General features: G+C 56.1%; 4 protein-coding genes across 4 annotated transcripts; all 4 read right to left on the bottom strand.

Annotated features, from left to right (window-relative positions):
• Positions 1-961: 961 nt before the first annotated feature.
• Positions 962-4,803, bottom strand: CHLRE_14g618641v5 (uncharacterized protein). Its single transcript, XM_043070133.1, has 7 exons — positions 4,118-4,803; positions 3,714-3,962; positions 3,244-3,499; positions 3,077-3,159; positions 2,492-2,666; positions 1,881-2,331; positions 962-1,686 (listed from the first exon to the last, which is right to left on the bottom strand). The coding sequence occupies exons 2-7, from the start codon at positions 3,836-3,838 to the stop codon at positions 1,649-1,651; spliced, it is 1,128 nt and encodes a 375-aa protein (XP_042916806.1). The 5' UTR covers positions 3,839-3,962; positions 4,118-4,803; the 3' UTR covers positions 962-1,648.
• Positions 4,804-5,771: 968 nt separating this feature from the next.
• CHLRE_14g618631v5 (uncharacterized protein) lies at positions 5,772-7,693 on the bottom strand. The gene is made up of 2 exons (XM_043070132.1): positions 7,290-7,693; positions 5,772-7,113 (listed from the first exon to the last, which is right to left on the bottom strand). Exons 1-2 carry the CDS (start codon positions 7,455-7,457, stop codon positions 6,865-6,867), a joined length of 417 nt encoding a protein of 138 aa, XP_042916805.1. The 5' UTR covers positions 7,458-7,693; the 3' UTR covers positions 5,772-6,864.
• A 58-nt stretch (positions 7,694-7,751) lies between these two features.
• Positions 7,752-10,303, bottom strand: CHLRE_14g618621v5 (uncharacterized protein). Its single transcript, XM_043070131.1, has 6 exons — positions 10,045-10,303; positions 9,784-9,947; positions 9,528-9,658; positions 9,108-9,256; positions 8,628-8,859; positions 7,752-8,519 (listed from the first exon to the last, which is right to left on the bottom strand). The coding sequence occupies exons 1-6, from the start codon at positions 10,096-10,098 to the stop codon at positions 8,239-8,241; spliced, it is 1,011 nt and encodes a 336-aa protein (XP_042916804.1). The 5' UTR covers positions 10,099-10,303; the 3' UTR covers positions 7,752-8,238.
• A 1,108-nt stretch (positions 10,304-11,411) lies between these two features.
• On the bottom strand, positions 11,412-14,053 carry CHLRE_14g618611v5 (uncharacterized protein). Its single transcript, XM_043070130.1, has 4 exons — positions 13,739-14,053; positions 13,158-13,274; positions 12,454-13,025; positions 11,412-12,064 (listed from the first exon to the last, which is right to left on the bottom strand). Exons 1-4 carry the CDS (start codon positions 13,752-13,754, stop codon positions 11,900-11,902), a joined length of 870 nt encoding a protein of 289 aa, XP_042916803.1. The 5' UTR covers positions 13,755-14,053; the 3' UTR covers positions 11,412-11,899.
• Between the last annotated feature and the right edge of the window lie 54 nt (positions 14,054-14,107).

The raw sequence follows: 14,107 nt of genomic DNA, 5'->3' as shown, positions 1-14,107 counted from the left end.
GCAATGTACTAGGCAATGGGCTAGGCAATGGGCTGGGCAATGGGCTGGGCAATGGGCTAGGCAATGGAAGAGGCAATGGGGGACTGCTGGGGACGATGATGCCGGGGCCCCGGGTGCAGGTGATCACGCCATCCACAAAAGAAGTGTCCGACAGAGGCCCAATCCTGTAGATTCCGGTTGCACATGCTGCCGTTGCTGCACACCACGGCTTCTGGTATCCGTTGGTGGTGCATCCCGCATACGTGAGGCCCTTGACTGTGTAGGTGGTGAGGCAGCTGCAAACTCCACTACCCCAATCGCCGGACTTGACGTAGGTGCACACGCCATCGTATGCAGTGAAGTTCATCAAGGTTCCCACAACAAATTCACCGTAGTCGGTGAACAAAGGGCAGTCGGGGCGGCGATTGCACTCTGCTTCAGCCAGGCTGCTGCTGTTCGCCTTCTGTACGCTGCCTTGGAGCCACCACCCGGTGTTGGCCAAGGCGGTGTAGCCAACCTTGGCGGGGCACGGGCCTGCAGCAGGGACAATAATGCCAAGTGCATGAGATTGACATGGTAGTTGTTATTGGAGCGTTTCCAGACCAGCAGCATCAGGTGGGTGCATGTGTAAGGCAAGTGTGTGTCATTAAGGCATGCTCTCCTCCATACATGCACGGAATAGCAACGCACGCAAGCGGCTTACTGCTTGGAAGCCGCAGCGGTGGTGGCGACGGTTGGCGGGGCGGCGGCGGCAATGGTGGCGGCGGCGGCAGGGGCGATGGTGGTGGCGGAAGGGGCGGTCGTGGTGGTGGCGGAAGGGGCGGTCGCGGTGGTGGCGGAAGGGGTGGTTTCGGTGGTGGTGGAAGGGGCGGTCGGGGTGGTGGCGGTTGCGGTGGTGGTGAGGGTGATGGCGGCAAGGGCGGCGGTGGCAGTGGTGAAGGCGAGGGGGGCCGCGGCAACTGTGAGGCCGCTGCAAAGCAGGTGTGAAAGGAAGGACGAGTCAAGATCAAGCACTGAACACCCCTGAGACCCCTATCTACAATCTCACGTGCACATAATAAATGCCTTACCAACGCAAGTGCTTCCGTTGATGAGTACCGCATTGCCCAGGCATCTGCACACATGAAAAGCGCGTGTCAGGCATGCATGGATAGATACTGGGGGCTATGAGGACCAAACCCGACACACGTACGTGACACAAACAGAATACAAACAACTCCATTGCTTGGCACACGTACACGTATTTGTTCAACGTATGCGCAAATACATGCTCACGTGCAGGTGTAGCCCAGGGGTGCGGTGTTATTGTTGCGGCAACTGCCGAGCGGTCCACACACTTCCAGGATGTTGTCGCAGGGGCGCAGTTGTATGTCCAAGCTCTTGATGGCTAGGTTCTGAGGTCGAAGCTGGCCCGTCCTGACGCAAACCTCCATGCCAGCCTACAGCAATTACGCATTGAGTGAGCACGCAAGGTCACGGGACCTACAGCCCTCCAAACAATATCACGCTCGGTACTGGGGGCGTACAGGAGGCGGGCCTGGCCCACCTCCTCATCTCCCCCCACTCCCTTGATCCACACCACTTGCCTACGGCAGGGTGTATCTATTTCTATTTCTATTTCTCAAACAATATCACTGCGCGTGTAGCCCTTGCTTGCTTGCCTCTGGTGCTACAACTCACGCACCTGTAACTGGTCACATGCCAGATCTGTGGGGAAAGGGGAAACAATGCGCAATAATGCGCACGCGAACGCGGTGCATACGTTCACGGGGATGTTGGTATGGAGTAAGCACTCACGACGCTCTGGACACGCAGCAGCCACGCACTGCTGCTACTATCTACTTAACAAAGGTACGCATATAATACCAGCACATAGCGCAGTTGCTTGCACGCACGCACACCTGGGTTGTAGGAGAGGAAGGTTGAGATGCTCAGTCCGTACGCGACTGCCAAGTCCTCGCAGGACCGCCCCACCTGCACCCAGCGGCTCTCAATGCAGGTGACAGTTTCTCCTTTTGCCACGACGCCGCCCGCTGCGCCAAACCCGCATGATGAGGAGTTTGTCTCCTGCGCCTGCTGAGCCAGGCGCCTCCGTCCGATGGGTTGGACTGTCGTACCGGTTGTCAGCTGCTTGACAGCCTGCAGGCTGCTGCTGCTGGCAGCAGCAGAGCTGATGCCTACAAGCGGCGCAATGCAGAGTCTCCTTGGCGCAATCGTGCTGGCGTTGGGGCACACGCCTCCATTGACACTGTTCAGCTGTAAAAGGTTGCCCTTGTAGTATGTCCTAGCCACATTGCCACAGGTCTCAGCGTCGGATTTGGTGGTGTTGGGAAGTGGCCAGTACAGAGGGCACTGCGAATGAAGGGGAAAGCGTGTGGGTCGCTTGTGCGAGCGTGCTAAGCGTGCGAGGGTGAATACATGTGTTGCTTGCTTGCTTGGATGGGTTGCTCAGTTTTGATGAAGAGTAGCTGCGTATTCACCACTACTCCACTCGTTGGGTAATGTCACTCACTGATGCGGCGATTGTGGTGACAGGAGGTTGCAGGGGGGAGGGCCCGCACACCAGGGGAATCCGGATCTCTGTGTTGTTGAGCGCCGCTGCATCCAGGCGCCCGGCAGCAGACGCAATGCCGAGCGGGAAGATGGCGGGGTTGGCACGAGCCAGGTCACTGACCGAGATTCCGTACCTGCAAACATGTTGGCATGCAAGGATTGTACGCGTCATATATACATGTACGCATGTCGGGTTCGTGTACACAAGGCCGTATGTAGGCGTTACGAACAGTTGCTGCTGTGTGTGGCGTCAGTACCTGAATTGCACCCCTGCTGCTGATAGATGCATCAATACGCCTGACAGCCATGCAGTGCAACGAGACGTACGACTAAAACACATGTATGCATGACTTAGCCAACTATGTCTGAGCTGCAACGCCCCCTGTATTCACCCACCCATCCATCCATCCACACCCGCAACAAGTGCACAAGAGCCCACACACGATCTATCAAAGTAAGCCTGCTGGTGCCCATCCTCAATTTTTATCGACCTGCCATGTCCCATAAATTCCAACGTACGTTATGTTATGTACAGCTGCCTTACCTGGAAGCAACATCAGCCAGGGATGCGTATGTAGTGGGTTGTGGTGGGCCGGACGCACACAGGAACTGCAGGCTTGTCACCACCTGAAGGGACACATGTTTGCATGATATGATTTGCATGTCACCTCCAGACGTAAACAGCCCTTCAGACCAACATCCATGGCTCACCGGGGCCGATCCAGCAGGCGGCGTGTCGATTGTAACGGTCTGCACAAGGATGGTGCTGATTGCGGCACCGGCGTCGCACACGAAGATCTGGGGCTGGTTAAGGAAGGCCTCAGCAACCGTGAATGCTGAGGCATTACTCGCTGATGAGTCGCGGATGAGGTTGGGTGCGCCAAGCGGCAGCCAGTTCCGCGCATCACCGGGCTGCGCCGCCGCATCAGCACATCGCAGCGCTACGCCGCCGACGCCGGCGCCGGTCCTGTCATTTGCAGCGGAACGTACCACAATTGTAGGAATGCGAATCTGAGTGTGGATGTGCACCTGATTTGTGGGATGTTTGCCCTGAACAAGTCGCTTTTACGCTGCTGCTGTGCACCTGCTGGTACATGACTAGCTTCATTCACTCTTCTGCGCGGTTATTCTAGTTATTCCACCAAACCACGCATCCTGATGCATGCAGCCATCGCTCGCACCTGATCCCATCCCAGGTGGTTCCATTCAGGATCCTGACGGCATCAAAGCCTGCGCCATGGTTGGTGGGCGAGATAGGTACATACGTTGGCAGCCCCGACAGCAGGTTTGCTTGGGAGGCGGTCATGCCTTTGTGGTTTAAAAACAGGATGGTAGTTAGTTGAGGCCGCGGCCGCCGCAGGATAGGCCATGCCGCTGCCGCTACGTACGTGTTGCTGCCGGCGGATGCGCTGCTTGGTGCCTATTATATGCTGCGCATGGCGGCCGCATGCGCCGGGTATCGGAAATGGTTGATTGAGCAAGCTCTCACGCCCATCCATCATACAAGTGCGTTCATTTGTGTCATCAGTCAATCATGGCCACGCACATGGAATCATGCCTGACTGCCACACACGCACCCTCTCACCTTGGGGACACAGGTAGTCGACTGTAAAGCTACCCGAAAGAGGGCGAGAAATGTTTTGACCAAGTGTTCCAAACCCGCCTGCCGTCCCTGCCTCACTGCCGTTGGTGCAGCGCGCGCCTAGCAGATTGATGTTCACCTGATGTAAGGGAAATCCACATTTAGTAAGGAGTACGATAGCTTTCAGAAACACAGCAGCCCAACTATGTGCGGCTGCTGCAGCTATCACTCGGGGAATGGCCGGGGCTTCAGGAACCCCACTTTCGCTTCAGGGCTGCTTCAGGGCTGCTTCAGGTGTACTGAACCGTCACCTTCAGGCTTCAGGTTTGGCACTGGCAACAAGCCGGAAGCATGACATTTGCACAGCCTACTGCAGCTGCCTGTTGCATTGTGTCTGTGCATTTTGTGCTGTCACAGGTGTTGGCAAGAAACAAGAGAATGTGCGCGACATTCACCGTACATCAACCGCTAGTCCCACTATGTTCTTTGTGATGAAGCTTTGTAACAAATGAGTACATAAATGCTGCTCTCGGGCAAGTTTCTTGCTGTCGGGCCCAGCCTCGCACAAGATGCCGCGCTTCAGGAACATTGCTTCAGGTCAGGGGTCTGTTTGCAAACCAACATCAAAATTGCTACATTCTATGCGCAATGAAATGCTTATACTTCGTCTGGTGCCAACGTGGGAAAATGATACATCGATTGATCAAGGGCTGACGGTGTAGGCTAACAGTGCACCCCCCCGCCACCGGCGCGGGACTGATCCATCCTAAACACAGCGCCGGCGACATGGGAAGGCACCAGACACTCGGGCAAGGATGGTGTGCATGTCATGCGCGGGAATTATGGGGTGCAGGCTGCCTGACACAACACCAGTGGCCCCAAGTCTGGGCGTCACCCTTTTTGGCATGGGGCATGCCAAAATGGGTGACGGCACCCACACCAGGCATTGCCACCACCAGCTTGGGCCTGCCCGCCCCCAACTCGTGCATTGTGGGATATAGGCTATAATCAGCTATCTATGAACGGTGGAGGGTGATGGCTTGCCTCCCCTGCATATGCGCAGGCCCTAAAACCCGCCACTACTGATGACCACCACACACAGCACACGCCGCACTCCCCCCTACACCACCGGCGTGAGGCTGTCCCATCCTAAACGCAGCGCCGGCAACATGGGAAGGCACCAGACACTCGGGCAAGGATGGCATGCATGTCATGCGCGGGAATTATGGGATGCAGGCTGCCTGACACAACACCAGTGGCCCCAAGTCTGGGCGTCACCCTTTTTGGCATGGGGCATGCCAAAATGGGTGACGGCACCCACACCAGGCATTGCCACCACCAGCTTGGGCCTGCCCGCCCCCAACTCGTGCATTGTGGGATATAGGCTATAACCAACTATCTATGAACGGTGGAGGGTGATGGCTTGCCTCCCCTGCACATGCGCAGGCCCTAAAACCCGCCACTACTGATGGCCACCACACACAGCACACGCCGCACTCCCCCCTACACCACCGGCGCGAGGCTGTCCCATCCTAAACACAGCGCTGGCGACATGGGAAGGCACCAGACACTCGGGCAAGGATGGCATGCATGCCATGCGCGGGAAATGAAGTAGGCTGCATGGGTGTTGCCCTTCCGCGCATCGGGTGCTGCATGGGACAGTACCGAGCTACTGAAGTCCCAGACGGAGTCCACTTGCTGCACACTACTGTATTCTTCAACTTATTTACTTCAACATGTCCCTGTAAATACATACATGCAGTCAAGCAATAATTGGGCGAGCCTTTATCATTACCCCCGACGCTGCCTTGATCTGGATGGTTCTTTAATAATCAAAGCTATGTTGGAAGTTATGATAATCAAATGTAGATATGCTCTGTGCTTGTGAACGACCTGTGGAGCTGGCTACAACTCGGTCAAAGTGGTCGTCTTCGTCGCTGACCTCAAGCCTCTTGCAAGCTAAGTATATGCCCATGTCCCTTAGTGCGTCTGAATCTTTTTTTGATGGAGTTCTTCGCAAGGACTTGAGGCCTTGCTCGGGGGTGTTTTTGCATGCCTGGCTTGCAGTCCACAGTCAGTGCTCTAACATCTGCTGCTCTAACATCGCTTGCGCGCTGCTCACTGTCTGCTCACACAGTTGCTGACATGGCTGGCTTGCAGGTATTCAGGTTATGACGAGTGCAGGACATGGGCATGTGGTGCTCGGTGCAGTGGAGGTGAGAGTGCTTGATCGACATGACAATGGGGATAACAGTTCGGTGTCTGTAGACACCTCTGATGAACACTGGTTGCGGGGCGGGTGACAGAGGGCTTCAGGGTGTGGGTGCTTCAGGCCCTTTCCTGAAGTGCTTCAGCGTTTTCCTGATATGGTCTCTTCCCTGAAGCAAGCATCCTGAAGCCTTGACTGGGGTCATTTTCCTGAAGCTAGCCTGAAGCAAGCCTGAAGCAGCTAGGTTCCCAGAGTGTATCTATCTAGCTGCTGGTGGCTGGTACATGCTTCTGCCATGTGCCGTCCAATTTGTCACGTACCCCATCATTTGAGCCGAACAACGATGTTACGAGGTCAGATGCGCCGCATGACAGGGTGGTGTTGCTTCCGCCGCCAGAAGAGCCTGTGGCATTGCTAGCCACTCCCAGGGCCGCCGCTGTGACAAGCAAACCTGCATGACAAATTCAGTACAGCTTATGCACACAAATCCTAGCCGTGCGTGCGTGTTTGTTAATCATGGAATTTGGTATACACATGACTGCTATGTGTGCGTGCGTGCGTGCACGGACACACCTGCTGTCCCAATGAGCAGTGGCGGCGAGGGAGGTGGAGCCGGGGCGGCGGGGCTGTTCTGGCACACAAGTGCGTCCACCGCACTCAGAGAAGTGTAGTCTGGGGCATAGCGGAACTGGAACTCCAGAGGGCTTCCGTACTTCCAATCAGCAAAGCCATGAAACAGAACGGACGAAGGCTGTAGCGCCAGCCGCCGACCGCGTAGCCCCACCACAACCTGTAGTTAGGCAGCAGGCAGGCGGATAGCGTTGTAATGGATACCTAAAAGTTCGGCGTGGGTGTTTCTATAGACAGGTAGGGTTTATTTGTGTTTGGTGTCACCTCATCATACGCATGTAGCATTTGCACTATCACGCCATCTCAAGTATACGCGAACTAATGTGCAACACGGACCTGGCCAGGCGGACATCCCCAGCCGCCGGCCACGCCACCGAGCACGTCCAGCCTAGCCTGGCGCTGGAAGTACACAAGGTGCTCAGGCGAGCGGTAGGCCGGAACCTGCAGGCCTGGCACGGCCAGCTGCGCTGACTCATTGCTTGAAGGCGGCCGCAGGGACTGCATTGCATCCCCATTGAACTGCAGCAGCGCATCGATTGTGCCTGCCTGGGGAGCCACTAACACGCGACCGCAAGAGCTGCGGATTGCTGTCAGCAGATGTGTTTCTGCCGCGCTAAGGCCAGCGCTTGCGGCTGTGCCCAAGACAGATCCATTTGCAGAGAAGAGATACTTCGCGAAGGCCAGCGACGTGTTGGCGGGGCCGGCTGCCCTGCGTGCCGCCAGCAGTCCAGCTGGATAGGATGTCCAACGCTGCGACGCAGCACACCTGTGCAATGTATGGGATACGCGTTTGGGGCCTGCCGGTGTATGTCTATCACATGCTCGCATGCCCCATCTCTCTAGCCGGAACATACACACGCACGTGCTCGCTCGGTACGCATACATAGCAGAGGAATGCCTCATACCACACCTACCTCAGGTAGAGCTGCAGGCGTGTGTAAGGTGTCCGTCGCACTTGTGACCTTGCCAAATCAAATCCGCCCAGGCAATCCTGCTCCTGCCAGTCCAAGCCGTCCCCATTCCTCAAATCGTAGTCAGCGCCGGTGCTGCGGCCGGTGGGCTGCACGCTGCCGTCACTGCACACCAGATCCACCGACTGCAGCAAGCAGCAGCAATCAAAGGGTAGCGAGCGAGGAAAGTTGAGTGAAGGCGGCCAACTTTCTTATGTACCGTAGTTGTGTCCAGCTGTACATATGTTCACCTACCGCGCGCGCACGTACGTGGCAAGCACCTACGTACCATATTTAGCCAAGCAAATAGAGCACGCAAGGAAGTAACATCACAACTACTTAATGACGCTGCGCACCGTGAATAGCCCATTCCAGGCGGGGTCAGCCGTCGCAGCCGCCTGATCGAGAATGGTGCGTACAATGCGGTCCCGCAGGTTGACAAGCTGGCTGTACAGAATGCTGCTCTCCGGGTTGCTCTGCTGGCTAGTCAGAGCTGCCAGCACACAGCTTTCGAGCTCCGGCTGCCCCGCCCAGGCCCGGCCACGGAAGCCAGTTACGTATGCACCCGGCGGGCACGTGGCCGAGAAACGCTCCTCTGTGCCGGTGCCGCCACAGCCTTTGATCGTTGGAAAATGCATCAGCAGGCAACATTCAATTGATTGCAAGTTACAGGGCATGCGATGGGCACCAACTACTATCTACAGGTATGATGTTGTTTACTCACGTGCCGATGCTGGCGATGTGAATGGCAGAGCAGAAGCTGCAGCAGGATCTGACACTGGCGGCGGGTTTGTGGGCTGCCCGAGCTGTATGCGCGTGCGCGCGCCGTCATTTTGCAGCTGCAGCACGATGCGTGTGCCACACGCGGGGTCCGGAACAGGAGGGCGCGGCGGGTTGACGGAGCAGGGCGGGATGAAGTAGCGTGTGTTGGCCTCGATTGGGGCATCCGGGTCCGCCTGCATATCAATGCATGTACACCTTACGTACGTGTATCATCATGCACACGATTTTGCTTCGAGGCAGGCAGGCAGGCAGGCAGGCAGGCAGGCAGGCAGGCAGGCAGGCAGGCAGGCAGGCAGGCAGGCAGGCAGGCAGGCAGGCAGGCAGGCAGGCAGGCAGGCAGGCAGGCAGGCAGACATCCATACATACCCGGGTCCCATGTATTAAACATCAGAGTCATGCACTGCATGTTGCACGCACACACCGGAAAGTGGGTGTTGACATGGATCAGCTCATTGACGGTGACGTCATGGATGTCTGCGAGCTGCTGAGCTGTAGAACCGCCGGCCTTGACTTGCTCCTCGGCTGTACACCAGCCCCGACGGAGCAATTCGCCACGCTTCTCCGGCGGCACTACAGGACAAAGAAGAAAGTCATCGGGGATCGAGGCTCAAGAAAGCTTGCATAAAGGAGTATGACCATTCGGGCAAAACATGGGGCTAGGGCTGCCAGCTATCTATCAACACGACATTACATGGGAGAGGCCGCCGACAAACGAACACAGGTAGGTGCACACCGCGCGCGCACCCACGCCATGAAGGACCATACATATCCGATTAAGAGAGATCAATCAATGTTACAGCAGCAGAACTCATGCGCACGGCACACGTACGGACATGCACACCTGGCTTGAGTGTGGGGTATGTCAGTGCGTTCAGGATCCCGCACTTATTCAGGCGCCCAGCAAGCGACGAGTTGCCCTGACGGACCATGTGCATGTAGCCACCATCACCCCAGTCGGAGCCCCACGAGTTCCTTCGAGGTGGCAAGATAGATAGGTTGGGGTTGAATGGAGCATCGGCGGTTTCGGGCGGGGACTTTTATTGTGTGCAGGCTCGCTCAAAGACCCGGCGGGGCTAGCTCCGGGAGCTGTAACTTACCTGATTATGAACGTTTCAGGTGTGTACCCGACAATCACTACCGCGTGGGTGGACTTGGAAGGGTCTGAAGAGCAGTTGCCGTTGTACACCTGGCCCTGGCCCCAATAGGAGAACCAGTCTTGACTAGCATGCAACAGCGCTACCACCGGCTGGTTGGCAAGGACCTGTACATGCGTAATAATGGAGTTTATATGCTGAAGAGCAAGCCGGCAAGGAGGTGTGGTAGAAGTATCATGGGAGCGAGGCGGCGCAGGCACCTACCTGCAACAGCGCATACTCGGCAGGTGGGATGGATTCCCAGCCCTCAATTCGCATCCCACTTGGAGAGAATTTGCGCGAAGTGTTGTCAAGGTCCGTCCATAGCTTCTCCTGCACTGCCCGGCAGGTGCTCGGAATCGCAGTAATATTGCCTGTACATAATCAACAGAAACCCAACAGGTCATGCACCAGTTGCACATGTTACAAACCGGATTCATGCTGATGCGTGCAGATAGCATGCATGACATAAATCAAGGTACATTAAGTCTGCGTTGATATTTTGATTCAAATAATTTTTTAAAATATGCCAATTATTGATGCTCACCCGCTCCCAGGGCCTTGGCCCACGCATCATGATAGAAGAGGCCCCGCATTGCCTGCACATACGTATCGCCCACCCAGCCGCCAGCACAGCCACGCGACTGGCATTGGAAGACTTGCTCCGGGCCCAGCAGCGCAGCACGCACTGGGCTTTGACCGGCGCCGGTTGGCAGCTCGCCATACTGCTCCAAGGCAGCCACAGCCTCAATGCAAGCAACCGGTGCGTGTGCATAGCAGCTGCCGCACTGAAGGTATGGAAGGAAAGGCAGGCACATCAGTCAGACATAATTGCCTACGATGTAGCAGATAAGCACATCCTCCTTGCGGCAAATTTAGTCGGCCATGCATCTGTCTGTGCAGGGACCCAGAGGGACCAAGCACATTTACTGTGTCTTGCCTCATTTTGGTTTGACACTGGCGGCAGGATTCCAACTGGCCTCCAGTCCACGGTGCCAGGTGGAACGACGGAGGCAAACCTGTTTGTGGTGGCATACACAGAGGATGCTAGTCAAAACGTTGAAAACTGGACAGTGATGCATGCAACCCAATGCGTGTATGTGGCGTCAACATGTAGGGCATTTAAGGCATACCGGCGATTTGACGACTCGTCCTTGCGTGTCAGAGCACTTGCATTAGTTGGCAACACCAAGCCTGAGGAGGTAGGGTTGATAGGGGTAAATATTCGTGGAGTACTGAACAACTCCAGTATCTAGCGCACGCAGATAGCAATGGACCCTGCCATTTATACATGATATAGCAGGCAAGCTGCACCATCGTGCTGCAGGTTGCAGGTAGGATCGATATATATATATATATATATATATATATGTATATATATATATGTATATATATATATCGCTATCACAAAACACATGCAGGATCAGCACAGACCACCAGTATTACCAACCTGTCGGCTCAACTCTTGATGGTGGAAGTGGGGGCCTGGGAGGCGGCGGCGGTGCTGCGTGCACAAACATGGGGCACATGCACGCAGCATGCACTTATGTAATAAGTCGTGTCGTGCGTTAGTGAATATTAACACGCGTGAAATTAGCCTATCTACTGATACTTGCCAAGTATGTTGGTCCGGTAGACGTCAATGGCAGTCCTGCCGCCGCATGACATTGTACTATCACCCGGGCAGGGCGCATCGCAAACACCATTGGAGTTGCGGGCTGCGTCCTCGACCACTGAGATGGTGATGTCCACTTCAGGGCTGGTGCTCAGCAATCCCCAGCATCCGTATCCCCTGACGCTGTAGTACGCAGCACCTGCAGAGCGAGACAGACAGGTACTAAACATATATATTGGCTCTTTGCTTGTTCACTCAAGCAAGAACGTGAGGATGGATGAAACAGTAGCAGAGCACGCAAGCGACACAATCAAACTAATTGCAGAGGGTCGCTGCCAGCAGGGTCCGTCATGATGTGCCTTACACGCCCATAGCAAGCGCTGTTGTCTTCCCACTTGCTTCAGAAGATTTATTCATACCGGTAACGCCATGGCCCCACCCGCCCAAGGATGTACGGCACACGTTCTATGGCATTCGGACCATTGATGACTCATATGCACGACATTGCAGAAAAATCATACCAAGGCGGCGCGCGACCATGGCGCAGAGATCAGGTGTGGAGTCTGCGTTGCTGTCGTACATGACCAGGGGCAGCATCACGCCTCCACTGACGCAGCCCACGTACGGATCCTGAGTTTTTGTGAGAGGAGCCGGGGGAGTGATCAAGGCGGGCGGGCGGAGGGGGTAGAGTCCAGTTGGATGTATGAATGGAACAGGCTCGGCGGAAATGAAACATACAGGTGCTCGCCTGCTAGGTAAAACATACAATGAAGGGGCAGGGTGCGTCCAGCCAGCAGCGGGCGGGGGCGCGCGGGTACTACTATTCAATGGGGCAGTGCGTGTATGTGGTGTAACTGCATAGGCGGGCCAGGTGCATGGGCTTGGGTGATACATGGTGCTATGGACACGCCGCCGCCGTGGTAGTGCATGTTGTGGCGCTGTGCGGAGCGAAGCCATGCTATTATTATAGCTATCTAGCAAGCATCGCGCACTCTGCCTCATCAATCAATTGGACCCACCTGGAAACGGCGCGCCGTCACGTTCAGGACCTGTCCAAACACTTGGAGCTCCAGCACTTGGAGTACGCGGTTCTCAACACTGGTGGTGGCGGGCGGTGGGACGTTCTGGAACGTCACCCACCGGCCAACCACCGGTGGATCAAACAGGATCTCCGTCATATTAGACGTCAGCTCCGCCTGTTGCTTCCAGACCAGCACGTTTGAGGTTACCCTGCTCTTATCCGCTGCAGCATTTGTTATGGCGACATCGCCAATCCGCAGCTCCGACTGCTGTGTTCTGAACAGGTAACCCGGGCGGTGGTAGACGCGCACATAACGCACTGACGCTGCGGCGCCCAGATCAATGGACAGCCAAGGGCTGTTGTCCTGGCCAGTCACATTCCCATCGGTATGCAGCATCTGGGTATCTAGGTTTGTGTTCCCGTCCACCGCATACTGGGCAGTGCAGCCACCGCTGCAGTAGCCTGAGATGGCAGACGAGGAGTACGCAGCTGCGCCTAGTGCAAGGTTGCTGAGCTGTTTAGCCGGTGGCGGCTGTGGTGATGGTGGGAACGGCGGAGGGCCCGCACCAACTGTGCGCAAGGAAGATCAACAACAGTGGTGTTAGCCGCATGCTGGAAAGGCGCTTGCCCATCCAACAATAGCAATGGCAAGTGTCCAAGCCTGGCTGGGTCAGCGTGTGCGCGTCTGCTGTACACACTCACTTGGGAGGTTGGGCGGTGGCAGCGAGGATACCGGTAGTTCGGCTCCCGGTGGCTGCGTGGCCAGCGGAGAGTTCTGGGACACGGTGTCCGCAGCAGAAGGCGGTGGCGCCTCGACGTCTGCGTGCATAGCATAGTATTGGTATGAGATGGAAGGGCATGTCAGTTTATCCCTACCTGTCATCTATCTATGTGGATGTACTCGCCTACCGTATCTGTTCATACAGTCAGGGCAACCGGGCTAGCTGTGGCAGCAACTTGATTGGTTGTGGCTGGCGGGGGAGGGCGGGGTCAATCAAGTTTGGGGCGGCGGCCTCAGCTGCTGACAACTAAGATTGGGCTGGGGGGCCGTGCACGGGGGCTGTGTCAGCGGCGGCCGGGACCCCTGCGCGCGCGGCGACTCGCATCCGGTCCAACGGCGTTAAAGATTGCGCGGGGTGATATCAAACACCTAAGTTGCTTGCGAACCTCAGGTGGGCCATCTTCTCTAAAAGGAGCCAGGAGATCACAGGATGGCCAGGGGAATTCATAGGTCAGTCAGGGAATGGCGGGCCAGGTGATCTTTCGGTGCCTGCGCTGCTAACCGGGCAGTTGGGGCATGACTGCATGCCTATGCGTCTGATTACGAAGTTGGGCTGCTAGCTAGGTTATGATAAACGATTGTTTGCATTCGTTCCTTAGCAAGGCTTCTGGCAGTTCCCCTCTCTGCGTTCACTCCCCGGACTTTGCAAAATTGAAACGCCCTAGTAAGCGAAATGGTTGACAGTGTGTAAGACCAAGGGAGCATTCAGACTGTTGGCAGCTTGGGGGTGTTTGCCAGAAACGGAGCGCGGCAGCTCAGGCAGGGGCGGGTAGAAAGCTCTGGTTCTTACCATATGTTCAATATTACAGAGCTTTGGGAAAGCATTATGCACGTGCTTTTAGTTTTTCAAGGGGGTGTCTGGTGAGGAAGT

The sequence above is a fragment of the Chlamydomonas reinhardtii genome, chromosome 14 (assembly GCF_000002595.2).
Source record: "Chlamydomonas reinhardtii strain CC-503 cw92 mt+ chromosome 14, whole genome shotgun sequence".
Taxonomy (NCBI): domain Eukaryota; kingdom Viridiplantae; phylum Chlorophyta; class Chlorophyceae; order Chlamydomonadales; family Chlamydomonadaceae; genus Chlamydomonas; species Chlamydomonas reinhardtii.
This window is presented reverse-complemented; position numbering and strand designations above follow the sequence as displayed.